A 22,269-nucleotide genomic window follows, 5' to 3' on the forward strand; every position below is an offset into this window, starting at 1 on the left:
TTCCGCGCGCTATACGAGACTGGAATAATAGAGAATTGTGAAGGTGGTTCGATGAATCCTCTGCCAGGCACTTATATGTGATTAGCAGAGTATCCATGTAGGTGTAGATGTAGATGTAGAATTACGCAAAAATTTTTACTCAGTTTGTATTTGGAAATAGAAGCACTAGTGGAATATAATTTCAAACGTTCCTCCTCAGTTGATAGTACAAATTTTACACAACTTCTTCTGCATTTGGAATATGTCAGTTAGGCACAGGTTCATGTTGTCGTTATAAGCTATCCGCACAAAATAAGAATTAGCTCCTAAAAAAAGTACAGTGATCGCTTTGGAGCCGGCCGGAGTGGCCGAGCGGTTCTAGGCGCTACAGTCTGGAACCGCGCTACCGCTACGGTCGCAGGTTCGAATCCTGCATCGGGCATGGATGTGTGTGATGTCCTTAGGGTAGTTAGGTTTAAGTAGTTCTAAGTTCTACGGGACTGATGACCTCAGAAGTTAAGTCCCATAGTGCACAGAGCCATTTGAACCATTTTGATCGCTTTGGAGCATAGTACATGGTGTAGAACTGATACTATGTTGTCGCGTGAGCCCCGCAGTAAGGTGGACCGACTTGGAGACGTGACAGAATAGCAGAAAGGAGGTGTCATGTTCGGACGTGTCGACGACGACACCGTGAGTGAAATCGCCAAATTTTTTAAATGGCACCACCTGTCAAAAGCCCGAAGAACCATCTTTCGCAGCTCTGGGATGTGGAGCCGGGGGAGTTCAGTGACGTGGCCAGCTTGGCTAGATTTCTTGCTTGGGGATCCGTGGTGCGAACAAAAAATGTGTCAAATGGTTCTGAGCACTATGGGACTTAACTTCTAAGATCATCAGTCCCCTAGAACTTAGAACTACTTAAACCTAACTTACCTAAGTACATCACACACATCCATGCCCGAGGCAGGATTCGAACCTGCGACCGTAGCGGTCGCGCGGTTCCAGACTGTAGCGCCTAGAACCGCTTGGCCACTCCGGCCGGCCGTGGTGCGAACAGCCCGATCGAGGAGGTTCCACAGACTCTCGTTTGGGTTTAAATCTGGGGTGTTTGGTGGCAAGGGCATTTTCTTCGAACCACGGAAATACACTACGAGCTGTGTGTTATACTGGTAGGTGCCATCGTGCCGAGAAGAAAACAAACTGCGCTTAAGAGTGTACTGGTCCCCAAGGATAGATGCATACTTGTATTGATCCACTGTCCCTTTCAGATTGATGAGATCACCCAGTGAATGCCAGTAAAACATTCCCCAGACTATAACGCTCCATCCAAGTTGCAGTTTGTTTGCTTTCAGACCCCAACGGCCATCTAGCCGATGGAGCATAAAGCGTGGTTCATTTGAAAAGGCCTTCAGCTGCCACTCAAGGACGTGTAGTTGCGGTACTGGCTGTACAGATTCCAGATTTTGTGGCCAATGAACAGCATTCAGCAAGGGTGCATGAACCAGACGCGTGCTGCGGAGGGCCATCAGCAGCAATGTTCGCTAATAGTCGTTGATGAGACTCTGATGGTGGCTCGTTGGTTCATGTGGGCGGTCAGCTGCTCAGCAGTTGCACGTCTACTCGCCCGTACACATCTCCGCAAGAGCTGTTCACTCCTGTCACCTATTGGCCATGATGTATCAGTTACCTCGGCACCAGTTTGCAATACATGATATACTTTAACCATGGCGGCACGCGAATAAACAAACTTAGCCTTTTCGAAAATGCCCCCACCATTGGCCTTCGCCCAAACGCCAATGACCATTCCCTTTTCGACGACAGTTAAATCGCTCCGTTTCCGCATTAAGACCGCATTGTTTCCCGTGTCCTCCCGACACTTAACCGAAGATGGTGCCACTAAAGTGGAGTTGCTAAATACAGTTTTCCGCAATTCCTTCACGCAAGAAGACAGAACAGCTGTTAGCATGAGTGACATAAAAGTAGATATCTTAGGTGTCGCGAAACGACTCAAATCACTTAAGAAAAGTAAGTCTTCCGTTCCAGATGGTATACCAATCAGGTTCCTTTCAGAGTATACAGACACAATAGCGCCTTTCTTAGCAATCATATACAACCACTCACTTGACGAAATATCTGTTCCTAAAGACTGGAAAGTAGCACGCGTCACACCAATATTCAAGAAAGGAAATAGGAGTAACCCACTGAATTATAGACTCATATCACTGACCTCAACTTGCAGTAGGATTCTGGAACATATACTGTACTCGAACATTATGAATCACCTTGAAGAAAATGACTTATTGATACATAACCAACACGGATTCAGAAAATATCGTTCTTGTGCAACACAGCTAATTCTTTATTCCCATGAAGTAATGAGTGCTGTCGACAAGGGATGTCAGATCGATTTCCAGAAGGCTTTTGATACCGTTCCTCACAAGCGACTATTAATCAAATTGCGTGCATATGGAGTACCGTCTCAGTTGCGTGACAGGATTCGTGATTTCCTCTCAGAGAGGTCACAGTTCGTAGTGATAGACGGTAAATTATCGAGTAGAACAGAAGTGATATCTGGCGTTCCGCAAGGTAGTATCATAGGCCCTCTGCTGTTCCTGATTTATATAAATGATCTAGATGATAACCTGAGCAGGCCCTCAGATTGTTTGCAGATGACGCTGTAATTTACCGTCTAGTAAAATCATCAGACGATCAATTCCAATTACAAAATGATCTAGAGAGTATTTCTGTGTGGTGCGAAAAGTGGCAATTAGCACTAAACAAAGAAAAGTGCGAGGTCATCCACATGGGTACTAAAAGAAATCCGATAAATTTTGGGTATACGATAAATAGCACAAATCCAAGGGCTGTCAATTCGACTAAATACGTAGGACTTACTGTTACGAGCAATTTAAATTGGAAAGACCACATAGATAATATTGTGGGGAAGGCGAAACAAAGACTGCGCTTTATTGGCAGAACACTTAGAAGATGCGACAAGCCCACTAAAGAGACAACCTACTTTACGCTTGTCCGTCCTCTGCTGGAATATTGCTGCGCGGTGTGGGATCCTTACCAGGTAGGATTGACGGAGGACATCGAAAAAGTGCAAAGAAGGGCAGCTCGTTTCGTGTTATCGCGCAGTAGGAGTGAGAGTGTCACTGATATGATACGCGAGTTGGGGTGGCAGTCACTGAAACAAAGGCGGTTTTATTTGCGGCGAGATCTATTTACGAAATTTCAATCAGCAACTTTCTCTTCCGAATGCGAAAATATTTTGTTGACTTCAACCTACGTAGGGGGAAATGATCATCATAATAAAATAAGAGAAATCAAAGCTCGAACGGAAAGATTTAGGTGTTCCTTTTTTCCACGCGCCATTCCAGAGTGGAATGGTAGAGAGGAAGTATGAAAATGGTTCGATGAACCCTCTGTCAGGCAAGTAAGTGTGAATTGCAGAGTAACCGTGTAGATGTAGATGTTCATATACCCTTCACTGCTAGGGCTGCTACCTACCGTCTGTGAATGGTTATTCCACGTTGACATCGAACGTAGGCGATGGCTACAATGATGAGACTGCACCTTGTTACATCCTAAATGGCGAGGACGGAAGACCAGTTAGCATTTTGTCAGTTGCAATCGGTTTGCAATCCAACACGAAACCCTACTGTCAGTGAATGCAGGCCAATTTCAATTAGTTACCGAACGAACCTACCAAAGTGCACTGCCTGTCATATTGGCATCGAAAAGGATGTTTCTTAGGGATTTATATAAGTACTGCTTAGCAGGCTAACTACGCAACTGTCCATTGCAAGGCCATCTTCCCGTTCATAAAATTTGTTACCAAATCTGAAGTAGTAATGTGATAGCATTAAGGTTCAACAAGCTCATAAATTTCAGGTAGGCTGATCGTTTTCTACTTAAGCAAGTTACTTTTAATTACTGAAATTATTTCTTTTACTAGTATATTTGTACACAAGAAACAATCTTACTAATTAAAAATAGCTTGCTTGAATATAAAAAGATCAGTCGCTCGGAAATTTATGAGTTTGTGCAGTTGTCTTGCTAGCTTGCTTGCCAATATTTCAAAAAATCATTTAGAAACATGTTGTTTCAATGCCAATTCGACAATAAAGAAAAAAGTCATATATCACAATCGCTATGTGGATGACACACTTATCTGAACATGAAACTGATAACTGTATAAATTTCTTGGGTCAAAAAGTTGGTAAATACAGTAATAAATATAAATTTAAAATATACAGAAGACCCAGTAAAGCGTATGTTCCAAACAAGAGCTTTCCCCGAGCAACACAAAATGATATATTGTAGGCCAATGGTCAACAGAATGGAAAAAATCCCTTTGAACACTGTAGATAAACTACAAGAACTAAAAGCAATCAAATTGTTACAGATCTGAAACCATCACTTAACTTGACAGTATGATTAAAAGCAAATACAGTAACAAAGATAGCTTTAGGTCCAAATCAAACAGCACTTTAGCATTAATACCTCCTAAAAACACTATGAAAAATTTCTGCATACCATTCATTGGTGAAGTGTCATATCAGATTGCAAACTTATTCCATGCCAAAAATATCATAATCAATTTTTCCACAAACAATAAAATGAAAGGCAAAATTGTTCACAGCTCAAGTTTAAAAAAATGAGGTACACCACACGTCTGGCATTTATATATCAAATTGTTCTGTGTACCCCAAATTGTACATTGGTCGAAGTGGCAGGAGTTTCAGTGAACAGTACCGTGAACACATGGATGATTTAAGACTCGATAACCTACATAAATAAACTTTCGCTATTCACTTGGACTAACGTGATAACAAAGAGATAAACATCGAAGAAATTTAGGTATATTACATTTTGTCGAAAAGGAAACAGAGATGAACTTCTTAGGGGAACTGGAAGTATACAACACATTCACAGTAAACCTAACTGCACCTTGAATGATCCGATAGAATTAAAATGTCAAAGATACCTACAAAATATCATACAATTCCTATAACCTGAAATAGTAGAAATAGTAATGAACTGGCAGGGAGAAAATTCTTCATTGTCCATTACCAGCATATTTCAAACGTAAATAATTAAATGTGTAAGAGTATAAAATTATCTGTACACATATCACGTTGTTTCGCAAAACCAGCAGCGGATGTAAACAAATGTATCCACCATATTGTATTTGATTTAGATCATTAATCAGCAATAATTGTTAAAGAAAATCAAACCTTTGTCTTACAATACGTAAAGGAGAGCTTTTCGTGAAGTACTCGTAATTACAATGTAAAGCGCATATGTAAGTGTAAAACTATGTAATTACAAAAGCTTTGTTATATTTTAGAAATCAAATATCAACTTCACAAAGAAGTTGACGCTACCATCCGACAATGGGTTCAGGCCCGAAACTAGTAACAGTTCAATAAAATCATTAAATTAAACTTGTGGCTAGTTGCAGTATTTTCTACACTGATTCAGATTACTATTGATTTCAAAGGGATGTTATATAACGTGCTTTGAGGAAACTATTTAATCAGAGAAAGGAACAGTATCTTTGAACGTAGCTGTTAAATGAATACTACACCAACAAAATTTTAATCATGGAAATTCCAATGGTAATGTGAAGGCTTGAGTGCTGCTGAGTCACACATCACAAGTTGACAAAACTTTTTTGTAAATGCAAACACAGACGTAAAGAATTGCAGGTTCAGAAACTCCATGATTGCTGGGTACTATTGCAACAGACTAGAGTGCCCTGTTCTTGATTCCTTTCATTTCTTAAATATCTTCAACATTTGACGGCCCTGTCAGCAACTGTATAAATATTATTTTTAATTTTAATAATGAACAGCCTCAGTTGCGCCGTTTATCTAGAATTTACCTAGGTTTCAGTCGGGATAACCCAACCTTCTTCAGAATAACAGTATGTACTGTTTGTCCATAGTGGACATCGTCAAGCTAAAACTACAAATTCATAAATTATCGTCAAACTGTAAAACTTATCTGGCACTGCCTCGACCCCACTTCGCGATGTCCGCTATGGACAAACAGTAGATACTGTTATTCTGAAGAAGGTTGGGTTATCCCGACTGAAACCTAGGTAAATTCTAGGCAAACGGTGCTACTGAGGCTGTTCATTATTAAAATTAAAAATAGCCTTTCATTTCTGTATTTTTCTGTTAATATCGCTGTAGAGGTTTAATATTTTATAGTCAGTGTCTTACTGAAAGAAAAACAAAATGTATAGAATGCTAGTGATCTGTGCCAGCATCTAATGGGTAGCACTTAGTATCTATGGTCGGACGAGTTGTTTGCCGTAGCGGCGATAAATTATATACACAAACCTTCCTCATGGGCCTGTAAATTTGATTCCCCATTTGTCAGTTTACCACTCTTCTTTTGGCTACGATAATTTGGACAAAAATCCACTGAATAATTTCTAGGAAGTCATGTTTTCGCTCCGCTCAAACATTTGATCAAAAAGTAGGTGGTATTAGCACGATGTCTGTTGGGGTTGACTGACTTTTTGTCCAGTATGCTTGTTATTGGCTCTGAGAAACACCTGGTGAAATTAGTACGATTGGAAAATGATAGACATATGGAGTCTTAACAACTGTTGTTCATCCCATACACTATTCGCGAGAGAATCAGAAAAAGGGGATATAATAGCGATACAGGATTAAATGCCAGCACACTACTTAAGGTGGCTTTAGTTACGTACGAGAGCCATCGCGTTTCGAGTGAGCTAAACGCCAAGAGCAGAGCGCGCGCGACGTACCGTAGTACTGGTCGCCCATGTAGATATCGTTGACGAGCTTGGGGTAGAAGCGCAGGAGGCGCTTGGCCAGCTCGGCGTGGGTGGAGGTGGCGTTGAGCAGACAGAGGTGCAGTACCGTCTCCCCCACCGCGCCGCGCTCCTTCAGGTCCCAGCACACCTCGCGGCACTTGCTGGGGTCTACACCACGGCAAACAACATCGTGTACAGTAGTTACGTCTGCTTCATCAGACACTGTGTCAGTCAAAATAAGTAAAAGAAAGACTACAAATACACCGCGTATCAAAAAGAACCATCCGATTAAAAAAAATCATAACTATTATGTTATTTGAGATATATGCGTGAACAACAAACGTGCTGAATGAGAATTTTCACTCTGCAGCGGAGTGTGCGCTAGTATGAAACTTCCTGGCAGATTAAAACTGTGTGCCGGACCGAGACTCGAACTCGGGACTTTCGCCTTTCGCGTGTAAGTGCTCTACCAACTGAGCTACCCAAGCACGACTCACGCGCCGTCCTCACAACATTACTTCCGCCAGTAGAGCACTTGCCCGCGAAAGGCGAAAGTCCCGAGTTCGAGTCTAGGCGCTACAGTCTGGAACCACGCGACCGCTACTGTCGCAGGTTCGAAACCTGCCTCGGGCATGGATGTGCGTGATATCCTTATGTTAGTTAGGTTTAAGTAGTTCTAAGTTATAGGGGACTGATAACTTCAGAAGTTAAGTCCCATAGTGCTCAGAGCCATTTGAACCATTTTTTTGAAAGGCAAAGGTCCCGGGTTCGAGTCTCGGTCCGGCACACAGTTTTAATCTGACAGGAAGTTTCAACAAACGTGCTGTTGGAAAGATCGAACTGTCGAGTTTTACCTGGTTCCCTCTAGGTAGCAGCAGTGTGTGCCCACTTCAGTTCTAGTAAAAATGGTGTCAGCACAACGGAAAGGGTTTTGTGTTCTACGTTTTGCGCAGTGCGGGTCAGTAATAACTCTTCAGCGTGCACAGAGCATTAGATGATGGCATGAACATTTCCGAGAAACAGGTTGTTTGTTTAGAGGCAAATCGCCGGTCCGTCCCTGAGTTGTGCAGCAGGAATTCGATGGGAGTGGGAAATGGTAACTGGCTGTGTGTGCATACATACTTACCAAGTATAAAAATATTATTAATAACATAGTTCAACAAATCAGTGCACATGAGCATAATAAACACACCAGGAAATATTACTTGTACTCGAGCAAATACAAATGGTTCAAATGGCTCTGAGCACTATGGGACTCAACTTCTGAGGTCATTAGTCCCCTAGAACTTAGAACTAGTTAAACCTAACTAACCTAAGGACATCACAAACATCCATGCCCGAGGCAGGATTCGAACCTGCGACCGTAGCGGTCTTGCGGTTCCAGACTGCAGCGCCTTTAACCGCACGGCCACTTCGGCCGGCGAGCAAATACACATCAGCTTAATATGTAACATAAAACGGCAACTCGCAATATTCCTGGCTCTTAAGATAAATAAACTGTAAGATATGAGGAGAGCATAAAGTAAATCAACAAGCCTACAAGGCTGGAAATAACAATAATTGAATGGCGAAGCTGACCACAAGTCTAGGATACAATTCACGAACAAAACTTAAATAAGAACTGAGACAAGAAATACCTAAAGCTAATATTCAAATCAGCTAAAGGCAGAACAAAACAAACAACTTAAAAAACACAGAAAAAGGCCTACACTATGCTGGAATATAGACAAGTTATGCAGCTCCATTAAAATCAAACATTAGGCCAAATGATTACATATAAGAAGACCACCCATTTAAACACATCGTATAAGCGCACACCTCTAGGGTGTAATTGACACAAATCTTCAAAAGCTAAAATATACAGGGTGACTCAAAAGAATGGGAAATTTTGGAACCTGTTGTAACACTGCGGGGTAGGTGGTGGCGAATGACAGAATTCTGCTCTCACTGTCTTGTTATTTAGTAAACAGTAAACATGGAGCAATGGAACGTTGTGCGGCGGTGCAGCCTCTGCGGTAAAAGCCTATTACAAGAATGGGAAGGTGGAGGTCGCGCGTCGACAATTTCGGTGTCAAATTTTTTTTTTTTTTGGAAATTTGTGGTAAGGTCTTATGGGACCAAACTGCTAAGGTAATCGGTCCCTAAGCTTACACACTATTTAGTCTAGCTTAAACTAACTTACGCTGAGGACGACGCACACACCCGTGCCGGAGGGACGATTCGAACCTCCGACGGGAAGAGCCGCGCGGACCGTGACCAGACGCCTGAGACCGCGCGGCTACCCCGCGTGGCTTCAGTGTCATTTCAATATCGGACAGGACGGTCGTGTTCCCTCAGCGCATGCGATTTACACTTGTGTCGGCAGTTTTGAAACAACTGGTCCTGCACTGAAAAAGCAATCTGCAGGGAGACCCCGAACCACTCGTACGGCAGACAATATCGAGGCTGTGTGAACTGCTTTCATAAGAAGACCACAGCGCTCTCTTCGACGTCACGCAGAGTCTTCAACCTAACGATCAGCTACTGCATAGAGAATATACTGAACGCATGTTAGCAAAAGTGCACGACGACAACAATTTCATTAACAATCTGCGGATGTCGAACGAAGCTCACTTCCACCTCAGCGGCTTTGTCAGCTACACGAGCGTCCATTGCACAGCAGAAAGATTACTGTATGGTGTACCATGTCGTCGAGTGGCGTTAGAGGACCTTGCTTTTTTGAGGATGATGAGTGCGCAACCACTGCAACGTCTGTTCGGTATGTTGCCACGGTGGAAAATTCTGTTTCGCGTGAACTGCCCCATTTTACTGCTAACAGTTGGTTTCAACATGACGGAGCAAAATCGGCTCATACGATGGGGACTGTGCGATGATTGTTTGGTAACCGTGACTTTGCACGGCTGCCATTACCTGACAGCGTGTGATTTTTTTCTTGCAGAGCCACCTCACGAGCGCGGTTTACCGTAGACCTGCTATCACCGAAGAACTCAAAGCAAGAATACGAGAGGAAGTCTTCAAGATTACCATTGAAATGTTAGGTCGAGCCATGCAAAACGCTCCTATCAGGCTGTAGGCAGGTATGCGCTTAGGGTCAGCTCATCTATCGGATGTGATATTCAAGAAATAAAAATGCTTGTGACATTCAATGATGACATAACCTGTGCTATAAACATAGATAAACATATGCAAACTAACTGCGCTCATGTATCAATCTCCATTCCAAAATTTCCCGTTCTTTTGAGTCACCCTGTATTTCAGGCAAACCACTTAGGCCTTCCAGCAGTAGTACCGTTAAGATAATAGAGGAAAGGGAAACGCTGAACCCTCTAATTGCTAGCACAGCATGCACGTGGATCAGAACCAGGATGCAAAGGACTGCACAACGGACACTTACAGCAAGCACCGCCAAGACGCCAGTTACAATCCGCCGCCTCAGAACAGAAACCAGTGTCCTCTAGTTGACAACATCTGTTAGCTGCTAGTTCAGACCTGGACTCCACGTGGCAGCCGCACTACTGCCCACGCCAACTTGTTTGCAGCTGTCCCGTACCGCTCACACATATCACTGTTATTCCCTTGCTGTCCTGTCTCGGTAGCTGTCCACAGATTGACTCTCGTCTCTTGCCAACGTATCCACAGTGTGCGGCGCAGCTGCCGACAGACCGCCGCACTCCTGACGAACTCTCCGCTTCCAGCGACAAGCGATGGCTGGACTTGCTAGTTGTAGAGGGCGGGAATGAAGGTGCTTTTACACACGGCACAGAGTTCAAGCCTTTCCGGGAGCCAGTGGAGTATTGACGGGCTAGGCAGTTAGATTTCAGATTTGGTTGACAGACACTATATCCATATAAGTATATAGTTCTGGTAATACCGACCATGACCTTCTTCTTCTGTGCAGATGCACACATATTCCCCGAACTCTTACGGGACTTGGTAAGAATGTCTTCCACGAGTAATGAGTGTGTTGGGGTGGGACACTGCGAATGTAGTGTGTGAACATACAAGGTGAGAATGTGGGTCTCGCGGGAGGCGTGCGCGAGATAGTTCCTGCAGTCACACTATCCTATGTGCCCTCGGTGGCTCAGATGGATAGAGCGTCTGCCATGTAAGCAGGAGATCCCGGGTTCGAGTCCCGGTCGGGGCACACATTTTCACCTGTCCCCGTTGATATATATCAATTCCCATCAGTAGCTGAAGGTATTAATATATAATTCTAATTTCCCTCTGTAGCAATTCTGGGCTGTGGGGTGTCGCATTGCCTTGCTGGAACTGCCCAAGTCCCTCGGAATGCACAATGGACATGAATGGATGCAGGTGGTCAGACAGGATACTTAGGCACGTGTCATCTGTCCGAGTCGTATGTACACGTATCAGGGGTCCCGTATCACTCCAACTGCACCCCAACTGCACACGTCCCACACTATTACAGAGCCTCCACAAGTCTGAACAGTTCACATGCAGGGTTCATGTATTCATGAGGTTGTCTCCACACCCGTACACGTCCATCTGCTCGATACAATTAGAAACGAGACTCGTCCGACTGAGCAACATGTTCCTAGTTAGGTTATACGTATTTCAGTATAAAATGTAACTTGTACCGCTGCTCAGTTGCAACGTCACGAAGGTGGCAAGCAGCAGACGTCAACATCCCTGGATACGCAAATAGTTAGCATTTCAGCGCAACCGCACGAAGTGTATTCTGTCTATAAGAAATGATTATGTAGCGGGTTTCTCACTGAGTAATAGCATTTGAACGTTCGTTGTTTGTGAGGAGACCGAGTTATACCTTGCGTAAGAAGGATAAACGCCTACCATATCTTGAACCTTGTACAGGATTCCAAGGTCTGTCACCATATACAGGGCGAGTCACCTAACATTACCGCTGGATATATTTCGTAAACCACATCAAATACTGACGAATCGATTCCACAGACCGAACGCGAGGAGAGGGGCTAGTGTAATTGGTTAATACAAACCATAAAAAATGCACGGAAGTATGTTTTTTAACACAAACCTACGTTTTTTTAAATGGAACCCCGTTAGTTTTGTTAGCACACCTGAACATATAAACAAATACGTAATCAGTGCCGTTTGTTGCATTGTAAAATGTTAATTACATCGGGAGATATTGTAACCTAAAGTTGACGCTTGAGTACCACTCCTCCGCTGCTCGATCGTGTGTATCGGAGAGCACCGAATTACGTAGGGATCCAAAGGAACGGTGATGGACCTTAGGTACAGAAGAGACTGGAACAGCACATTACGTCCACATGCTAACACCTTTTTATTGGTCTTTTTCACTGACGCACATGTACATTACCATGAGGGGTGAGATATACGTACACACGTGGTTTTCGTTTTCAATTACGGAGTGGAATAGAGTGTGTCTCGACATGTCAGGCCAATAGATGTTCAATGTGGTGGCCAAGCGGTTAAAGGCGCTACAGTCTGGAACCGCGCGACCGCTACGGTCGCAGGTTCGAATCCTGCCTCGGACATGGATGTGTGTGAAGTCCTTAGGTTAGTTAGGTTTAAGTAGTTCTAAGTTCTAGGGGACTGATGACCTTAGAAGTTAAGTCCCATAGTGCTCAGAGCAATTTGAACCATTTGAACCAAGCCATCATTTGCTGCACACAATTGCAATCTCTGGCGTAATGAATGTCGTACACGCCGCAGTACATCTGGTGTAATGTCGCCGCAGGCTGCCACAATACGTTGTTTCATATCCTCTGGGGTTGTAGGCACATCACGGTACACATTCTCCTTTAACGTACCCCACAGAAAGAAGTCCAGAGGTGTAAGATCAGGAGAACGGGCTGGCCAATTTATGCGTCCTCCACGTCCTATGAAACGCCCGTCGAACATCCTGTCAAGGGTCAGCCTAGTGTTAATTGCGGAATGTGCAGGTGCACCATCATGCTGATACCACATACGTCGACGCGTTTCCAGTGGGACATTTTTGAGCAACGTTGGCAGATCATTCTGTAGAAACGCGATGTATGTTGCAGCTGTTGGGGCCCCTGCAATGAAGTGAGGACCAATGAGGTGGTCGCCAATGATTCCGCACCATACATTTACAGTCCACGGTCGCTGTCGCTCTACCTTTCTGAGCCAGCGAGGATTGTCCACGGACCAGTAATGCATGTTCCGTAGATTCACTGCCCCGTGCTTTGTGAAACCCGCTTCATCGGTAAACAGGTAGAACTGCAACGCATTCTCTGTTAATGCCCATTGACAGAATTGCACTCGATGATTAAAGTCATCACCATGTAATTGCTGATGTAGCGACACATGAAACGGGTGAAAGCGGTGACAATGCAGTATGCGCATGACACTACTTTGACTCAGTCCACCGGCTCTCGTAATGTCCCGTGTACTCATGTGTGGGTTCATTGCAACAGCAGCTAACACACCAACTGCACCCGCTTCTCCTGTGAGGGGCCTGTTACGGACCCGTTTGCGTGCTACGACCATACCTGTTGCATACAGTTGGCGGTAGATGTTTTGCAATGTGCGGCACGTTGGGTGCTCTCTGTCCGGGTACCGTTCTGCATACGCTCTGCAGGCTTCAGCTGCATTTCGTCGACACTCGCCATAGATGTGTATCATCTCCGCCTTTTCAGAGTTCGAAAACACCATGGTCACAGTTCCTGCAACACTACACTATCACAGACGTCTGGTATCACGGTGTACTACAGTTGGTCTGCGTGCGGAGACGAATGCAGAATAACAATAGCAGCAAGCGCTACATGCGGACACTGCGACAGCTAGACCAAACCACAACAGTGCACTACAGCCACACTCGTAAACACGGTCGTCATCGTAAACATGTCCCTGCAGATGCTGCTCGCCGACCGTGGCCCGTGTTTGTTACAACACGCAACTGAACGTCGGAGGTTTCAAGCGTCAACTTTAGGTTACAATATCTCCGGATGTAATTAATATTTTACAATGCAGCAAACGGCACTGATTACGTATTTGTTTATATGTTCAGATGTGCTAACAAAACTAACATGGTTCCATTTAAAAAAACGTAGGTATGTGTTAAAAAACATACTTCCGTGCATTTTTGTATGGCTTGTATTAAACAATTACACTAGCCCCTCTCCTCACGTTCGGTCTGTGGAATCGGTTCGTCAGTATTTGATGTGGTTTACGAAATATATCCAGCGGTAACGTTAGGTGACTCACCCTGTATATATATGCACAATAGAATGCGAGCTGTATATCTTCATTTTACATCAAGTTGTCTAAGAGTTTTGATGTTAAGCACTAGGTCACGATAAGCGTTATGTGAACAGTAGATTCAGTTCAAATGGTTCAAATGTCTCTGAGCACTGAGCTCTATGGGACTTAACATCTGACCTAGGGACATCACACACATCCATGCCCGAGGCAGGATTTGAACCTGCGACCGTAGCAGCAGCGCTGTTCCGGACTGAAGCGCCTAGAATCGCTCGGTCACAGCGGCCGGCTGTAGATACAGTTAAAGTAGATGTTTACTTAATGTCATTCTTATTAATTTGATATTGACTGTTTTGAATATCATGTTTGGGGTCACAAAACTTATTTTTTTATGCGACAAATATTCAGATTTGCTGTGCTTGGAGTCTTGTGGCATAATAGCATTTTTAAGAAATAATAAGCAACTTATAAATGGCTGCCTTAATTCCTTTGAAAACATAATGAGCATGAAAATGAGTCCTGTGGAAACTATAAAACAGGTTTGAAAGAGAAATGATTTATTTTGATGAACATTATTGTGAACTACTAGAACTGTTTAATGAAAATGAAATTATTGTTTTGCAGTTAGAAAAAATGTGAAATATTCATTTAAGAGTTGACAATTTAAACCATTTTATGAAGTACAAATATATTTAATATTTGAAGATTTAAGACAATTTCATCAAGACCTTTTATAATTTTTTGGAGGTACTGATTAACATTCTATTGAATGTTTAGGTATCTAACATGTGCTGAATCTTCCTTATTTATTTTGCTGAATCGCTATCTAATGATGGTAGTAATGTTGAAGAGAGTGATTACTCTTAGCTTCAATCTATAAATACACTGTATCAATGACTATGATGAAAACTAGGGAGATAATTGATTTCTGAGCATTAAAGAAATAACTGCACCATTTAATCGCCTCTACAGAGATGGGAAACAATTTTGCGATGCCTTATAGAGGCAACAGAATGGTGTTTGTAGCTGATGCCTTTATAAAGTTATGGAAAGCAAGTACGAGTTGCATTCAAGTTCTAAGGCCTCCGATTTTTTTTTCTAATTAACTACTCACCCGAAATCGATGAAACTGGCGTTACTTCTCGACGTAATCGCCCTACAGACGTACACATTTTTCACAACGCTGACACCATGATTCCATGGCAGCGGCGAAGGCTTCTTTAGGAGTCTGTTTTGACCACTGGAAAATCGCTGAGGCAATAGCAGCACGGCTGGTGAATGTGCGGCCACGGAGAGTGTCTTTCATTGTTGCAAAAAGCCAAAAGTCACTAGGAGCCAGGTCAGGTGAGTAGGGAGCATGAGGAATCACTTCAAAGTTGTTATCACGAAGAAACTGTTGCCTAACGTTAGCTCGATGTGCGGGTGCGTTGTCTTGGTGAAACAGCACACGCACAGCCCTTCCCAGACGTTTTTGTTGCAGTGCAGGAAGGAATTTGTTCTTCAAAACATTTTCGTAGGATGCACCTGTCACTGTAATGCCCTTTGGAACGCAATGGGTAAGGATTACGCCCTCGCTGTCGCTGGACACCATCATTTTTTCAGCGCTGGCGGTTACCCGAAATTTTTTTGGTGGCGGTGAATCTGTGTGCTTCCATTGAGCTGACTGGCGCTTTGTTTCTGGATTGAAAAATGGCATCCACGTCTCATCCATTGTCACAACTGACGAAAAGAAAGTCCCATTCATGCTGTCATTGCGCGTCAACATTGCTTGGCAACATGCCACACGGGCAGCCGTGTGGTCGTCCGTCAGCATTCGTGGCACCCACCTGGATGACACTTTTCGCATTTTCAGGTCGTCATGCAGGATTGTGTGGACAGAACCCACAGAAATGCTAACTCTGGAGGCGATCTGTTCAACAGTCATTCGGCGATCCCCCAAAACAATTCTCTCCACTTTCTCGATCATGTCGTCAGACCGGCTTGTGCGAGCCCAAGGTTGTTTCGGTTTGTTATCACATGATGTTCTGCCTTCATTAAAATGTCGCACCCACAAACACACTTTCGACACATCCATAACTCCATCACCACATGTCTCCTTCAACTGTCAATGAATTTCAATTGGTTTCACACCACGCAAATTCAGAAAACGAATGATTGCACGCTGTTCAAGTAAGGAAAACGTCGCCATTTTAAGTATTTAAAACAGTTCTCATTCTCGCCGCTGGCGGTAAAATTGCATCTGCCGTACGGTGCTGCCATATCTGGGACGTATTGACAATGAACGCGGCCTCATTTTAAAACAATGCGCATGTTTCTATCTCTTCCCATTCCGGAGAAAAAAAATCGGAGGCCTTAGAACTTGAATGCACCTCGTATTATATGAAGGATATACCATGGAATGGTCAAAGATCATGGATACACATATGAAATATGACTGAAATGATATTTCTGGTGATTGAGAAAACTATTTCTAATCTAATACTCAAGAGTGTGGTAATGATAATTGTACTCACCCTGTTCTCGTAAACTCACCTAGTTTACTCTCGTCAGGAATTGGCAGATCATCGATGTCAAAATCGTCTGGGTTCTCCAGTGAACGAAGTGGTGGTAACTGAAATACCAATTTCTTCAGTTAATCATTATTGGAAGAGGGAACAAGAAAGTACAAAATTTTTAAAATAAACGGTATAACAAGGGTTTCTAGCTGCGTTTGGCCCCAGCAGATAACAAAGGTCATCAATCTCGGAAACTGCATAAAATGGAACTTACAGGCGAAATAGCCTATCGGTAGTTAGTTAGTTGTGTGCTCCATAGGTTAAATTAATGATTAACGTTATGATGTGGAACGTGGGAATTGAACAAAAGTGGAGTACGTATCTTAAAAAATGAATAAAATATTTAAATAGCTTCATGTTACCCATTTACAGGTGTTTTCCTTGTATAAACGACTAATTAATGTTTTTTCAAGGATTCCTCGATGGTACAGGAGGAGATGTTAAGGAAATACATTTTTAATCTACATTCGAAATCAATTCTACTGTCTGTGATATCGATTAAAGGGTTATGCAAATAATTTTTGCTTCTAGTGTTGTATTTGTGAATTTGTTTGTTACTCTCAAACTCAGATTGTTAATCACAGATCCTACATACTCTGTGGATGATTCTTTCCTCTGTTGCACAACTATGCTTGTATCACCTGCACGTTGGACGAAATTTGTCTCCTGAGCAAACAAAATGATAGAACATTAACATAAAACAAGAACGTAGTGGGCCAATGATCGCACCCTGTAGGATTCCCATAGTAAAATCTCCCTTGGCAAATGAACAGCCTAGGTTAACTCGAACAGCCTAGGTTAAGTTTCTACATTCCGTTTCTTAAATAAGAACCAAACCAGGCATGTACTGAGCTACATATTCCATAAAGCCTTAACTTCTTTAATAGAATATTATGATTCACACCATCAAATGCCTTCGATAAGTTACAGAGTACCTAAATGGTGATATTGTATCATTTCAAGACTTTTTTAGGTGTCCGGTATATCGATACACATTTGACACAGTAGAATGGCCCTTTTGAAATCCAGACTGGGATTTATTCCGCGTCTCATTAGTATACAATTGGGTGACAACCACGCATTACATTACGTTTTGAGAATTGTATAAACTCCATTCCTTGGGCAGACTATGGGCCATTTGACACCGGGACTGTGGAAAACCTCGATCATTTACCGCCAAATCCCGGAGAAGTTGAAAGGGAAAAAGGAGATTTTTATGGGGAATAGCTGAAGATGTTATTGGTTTAGAAGGCAGGAAGGAAGATTAAAGTTTAAAGTTCCGCAGACAACGACGACGTCCTTGGAAACACTACATCAACTAACATTTCCGAAGGATGGGAAAGGAAATCGGCAGTGTCTTTTTCAGAACAATCATCCCGGCATTCGTCTTAATCTGTGAAAGCATAAATCCGGTTGGCCGGATGGGATTTCAACCGTTGTCTACCGTCGAGTCCACTGTCTTAATGCTGCCCCTAAAAACTAATTTACAAATTTTCCTCATAACCAAAGGATAGACAGAAACCGTGGTCAGAGCCACGAATTGGAACTATTTTTATTTTGTTTCTAGGACAAGTGTTTGTGTGTCTAACAGACTAAAATCAGTGTCTTACTCGACATGTTATGTAATTTGCATCTAATGCCTCAGCCACAGAAAATTTATTTCAGAACAACAAAAAGAGGGTATAGTGAGAAAGAAACAATGAGACTCTGAGCACAGATGAAGAAAATACTGAAGTTTTCGACATGTGAAATCTACGATAGACATAAAAAAACCGAAGTGGTCAGTCTTTGTTGCAAGTATCACGTAGATTACTTACATTCGCAAGAGAAATATTCTGCTTATAAGAGCAAATCAGGGGTGTTCAAAACGTATTACAACATTTTTTTTTTTGGAAAATTTCGGTTGAAAAATGCGGAATATTTTGAGGGACATCGTAGAATATTGTCACTTCAGACCCTATAGCATCATGAAGTCCCAATAGGTGTCGACTCTATACGTAATCTTCAAAATAGCGTCTGTAACGGAACCATACGTAGCTGTACGTAGCCTTGAAAATGATGTCTGTAATGGATGTTCCAAGCAGAGAGCTCTCATTGAGATTTTTGGCGAAAAACCAGAGCACGCATATATTCATAGGCATTTGCAGAATGTCTACGGAGACCTGGAAGTGAATAAAGGCGCGGTGAATCGTTGGGCTAGGGTTCCGTCATCATCACAACAAGGTCACGCAAATCTGTCCGATCTTCCGCGTGCCTGTTAGCGGCACACAGTTGTGACACCAGCAATGCTGGAACCTGAGGACACTCTCATTCGATCTTTGTTTATCCGTTGTGGATCGTGGGACAACGGCTGGTATGTATTTCTTGATGCAACAATTTAGCAACATCTTGTAGAAATTTATTTTATGAACTTCTTATGTGCTACCAGTTTCTGCCACCTTCAGGCCCCATACGTCACAGTCTTAAAATCGCTAACACAGAGGGAGCCATATAACTGGATCCGTGAATCAAATCGCCATGCAACAGTTCTTGGTGGCCAGGCGACACAGACTTCTCCAAAGAAAAAGTTCAAAGCTGCACCCTTTGCCGTGCTGCGCTAGAGTCAGTCCTAGTCGAGGCAAAGTGAAATTTTATCAAAATTCAATGAAGGCGCGGTTGGGCGATGAAATCTGGGGCCGCTGGCAGAGAGTGGTAACAGTCGACAGCCAGTGGGCCAGGCAAGGTAAACATGGCACTTGCGGGAGCGGAGCTACGACGGCAGCATTGCACGCATGATTTGTTTTGAGTGGAGCAACAATGAGGCAGGAAACTGCAGCGTTGCTTTAAGTTATTGTGATGTATGAGGCGGGGCACTAGGCCAGAGCCAAGAGTGGCGATTTGTAAGTGGTTGACGTTGGGAATTTATCCCTGCCATAGTTTCTGTCTCTCTCTGGCACTAGGTCAGAAGTGAGGGAGAAACCAATGTAAACAGATGGGCAATTTTAGCTCGGGACAGAGCTTGTCAGGTCAGACGAGCTTCGGGACAGACCTGTGCCGGTCTACGCTTATAGGGGACAGCCTGGCAGCAGTGTTATAAGCATTCTGCATAAGCTTATATTCTGTTTTCTATGTACTTGTTCAGGCTATATTCCGCCTTCGGGGACACAACACTGGGACAGGACGGAATGGCAGCCTGGAACTTGGAGATCGCACGGTCTGCCTGAAAGAGGGCAGTGATAGCGGTTTGCAGCAGGTTCAAGAGGGGCTCGGTTCCACTCGAGTCTACAGGCCATGTTCGCTGCCCACCTGGCATACCGAGGTCCACGTGCTTTCACTGCAGGAGGCGCAGCACCGCTGCAACAGCGCCAGAGACGGCGGTGGGTGTTGCCATCCGGCAAGCACCAGTAGCGGCAAGTTGCGGCACAGCATCCAGGAGTGCGCAGGTTCGAGTCCGGCCCTGTCCTGGAAGCAGAGGCGGCCTGTGGGCCATAGGTGACCAGTACATCCACCTTCGTCCCATGGTCGGGCAGAGCAGGCCAGAGGAGGTGGAGGGTGTCGAGGACTAGGGACTGTAGTAGTCTCCGGGCAGCAGCGCGGCACAAGTCGAAACGCATTGGCGGGCGGCGACCGGGAGAGCGGCAGCCGACTTCCAGCAGGGCGACCTTGATGACGGCAGCAGTGGCGTCAGCATACCAGGAGTCTGCTGAGCTGGCTGGACTCGTGGAACAGCGCACGGACGTCACGCCAACACTACAGTACTGTGTAAATTATCGGAATAAACAAATGTTACCGAATGCCGCTATATCACTCTGCACTGCCCCTTGACACTCTTGAACTTGCACGGCCTCCTGACAAAATATGGCACGGTGGGTCCTGGCCTCAGCTCTGCCATCTGGGGTTCCGGGTTCGACACCCCGACCCCACAACAGTCGGTAAAGTCATTTCAGTGGTCTTCTGGGCCCATGAAGGGGTTATTCTGTTTTGAGTCCTCCCTCATTGTGCAAGGGTCAACTTAGAAGTGTATTATGCTATCCTCAGGAAACTGAAGAAACGACATCAGCGTATTCGTCCCAACAAAAATTCTAACGAACGTCTCTTTCTCCATGACAACGCAAGGTCCCACACAAGTCTGCGCACACAAGAGGAGCTCGCAAAACTTCAATGGACTGTTCTTCCTCATCCACCCTACAGATCGGATCTCGCACTTTCCGACTTCTATCTGTTTGTTCCAATGAAGGATACATTCAGCGGGAAGCTGTGTGTGGGTGATGGTGAGGTTACTGATGCAGCAGGTATCTGGTTCCAACGTTGTCCAGTAGAGTGGTTCCGTGTGGCGATACAGGCCCTCCCACCAAGGTGGCGTAAGGCCCTTACATTATGCAGGAAAATCTGGTTTTGTAGCCAAAAGAGTGCGGAATAATGTGGTGAATTGGAATCCTGAATGAAACCAATCAGGTTGCAGAAAAACGAAGTGCTGCTTTACTTACTGACTGCTCCTTATACAATTCAGATTTTTAGGAGTGTACTGACTAATTAGTTCTCATGTTTCACTGACAATGGCATTATAAAATTCTGCTCAGAACAAGAAGCTATATACAGGTGATGAAGTAGAAAATGATTTGGAAACAATTAAACTCTCCATTTTACTTTGGAAAAATAGAACTAGAACATTCCAGAAATTAAACAAATATGGGAAGACAGTACAAAACAGTGTTTTGAAATAGGTTCAAATGGTTCTGAGCACTATGGGACTTAACTTCTAAGGTCATCAGTCCCCTAGAACTTAGAACTACTTAAACCTAACGAATCTAAGCACACCACACACATCCATGCCCGAGGCAGGACTCGGACCTGCGACCGTAGCGGTCGCGCGGTTCCAGACTGTAGCGCCTATAACCGCTCGGCCACCCCGGACGGCTTGAAATAGGTATATACTTTATTGTAGTGGGTGATTCAATGCAAAAGCAGGAGTGTGACTCATAGTCTTAGTAACTGCCGTCGGTGATCTTTAACATACTCGGTAATATTATGGAGAGTAGCAAGATTTTCATTCGCACAGTTAGTGATCCAGACGCACGCTGTACGCACCAGTTTGTGACGTGGGCGCTCCTTGTTACGCAGCAGGACGACGTGCGAAATGGGAAAGAGTTTTCCCTTGCCCTTGTTGTATAGGAAAGGCTCCACCTTGGTCTTTATGGCGTGGTCCAGCTCCGCGTACTGCTTCGTCTGAATGGCGCGCTTCATCATGTCCACGAGCAGACCGCCACCTGCAGAACAGATGTGTGCACCAACTGGTCCAGCAACTCCAATCACAAGCGTCATTAATCTCGATAAGGAAGCCTAAGACTGGGATACCATTGTTTTGATGGAGCTCTCCAAACTGTAGCGTGGGAAAGGAGTGTAAGTGGCTGGTGGTTTTGGGGGGCGTAAATATTCATACATGTCATCATAGGTCCTCAGAAACAATAACACAGAAAACTACTTGCCCTCAGAATCCACAAACATCACTCGGCAGGATCAGAAACAAAAAATGGTCTTTTCAACAGTTCTCGGGTATCCGACAGGGTAGCGTCGTAATTTCTCCACAATATTTCGGCAGAAATTACGACGCTACCAGGTCGGATACTCGAGAACTGTTCAAATTGGAAATACGCCGGGAAAACTTCAGATCGCATAAAAAATGCTTTTCTACTTCTGTAACTCTTGTTGTCCAGTTTAATTTGGAGTAATTGAAAAACTATCAACACTCTTGTAAACTGGCATTCTGCTCCT

At 43.9% G+C, this 22,269-nt stretch overlaps 1 protein-coding gene and 1 non-coding gene across 2 annotated transcripts in view; one reads left to right on the forward strand and one right to left on the reverse strand.

Moving 5' to 3' along the window:
* The window catches only part of LOC126252065 (transient receptor potential cation channel subfamily V member 5), a 138,693-nt gene that overhangs the window by 92,650 nt on the left and 23,774 nt on the right, over window positions 1–22,269 (reverse strand). The window contains exons 3-5 of the mRNA XM_049952910.1: window positions 21,586–21,764; window positions 16,496–16,574; window positions 6,770–6,946 (exon numbers count right to left, since the gene is read on the reverse strand). Coding sequence (XP_049808867.1) covers window positions 6,770–6,946; window positions 16,496–16,574; window positions 21,586–21,764 — 435 coding nt within the window. The remainder of the gene's footprint in view (window positions 1–6,769; window positions 6,947–16,495; window positions 16,575–21,585; window positions 21,765–22,269) is intronic.
* Trnat-ugu (transfer RNA threonine (anticodon UGU)) lies at window positions 10,848–10,922 on the forward strand. The gene has a single exon. It is a non-coding gene; the product is annotated as a tRNA-Thr (tRNA).

This window comes from Schistocerca nitens, chromosome 4 (assembly GCF_023898315.1).
Source record: "Schistocerca nitens isolate TAMUIC-IGC-003100 chromosome 4, iqSchNite1.1, whole genome shotgun sequence".
Taxonomy (NCBI): domain Eukaryota; kingdom Metazoa; phylum Arthropoda; class Insecta; order Orthoptera; family Acrididae; genus Schistocerca; species Schistocerca nitens.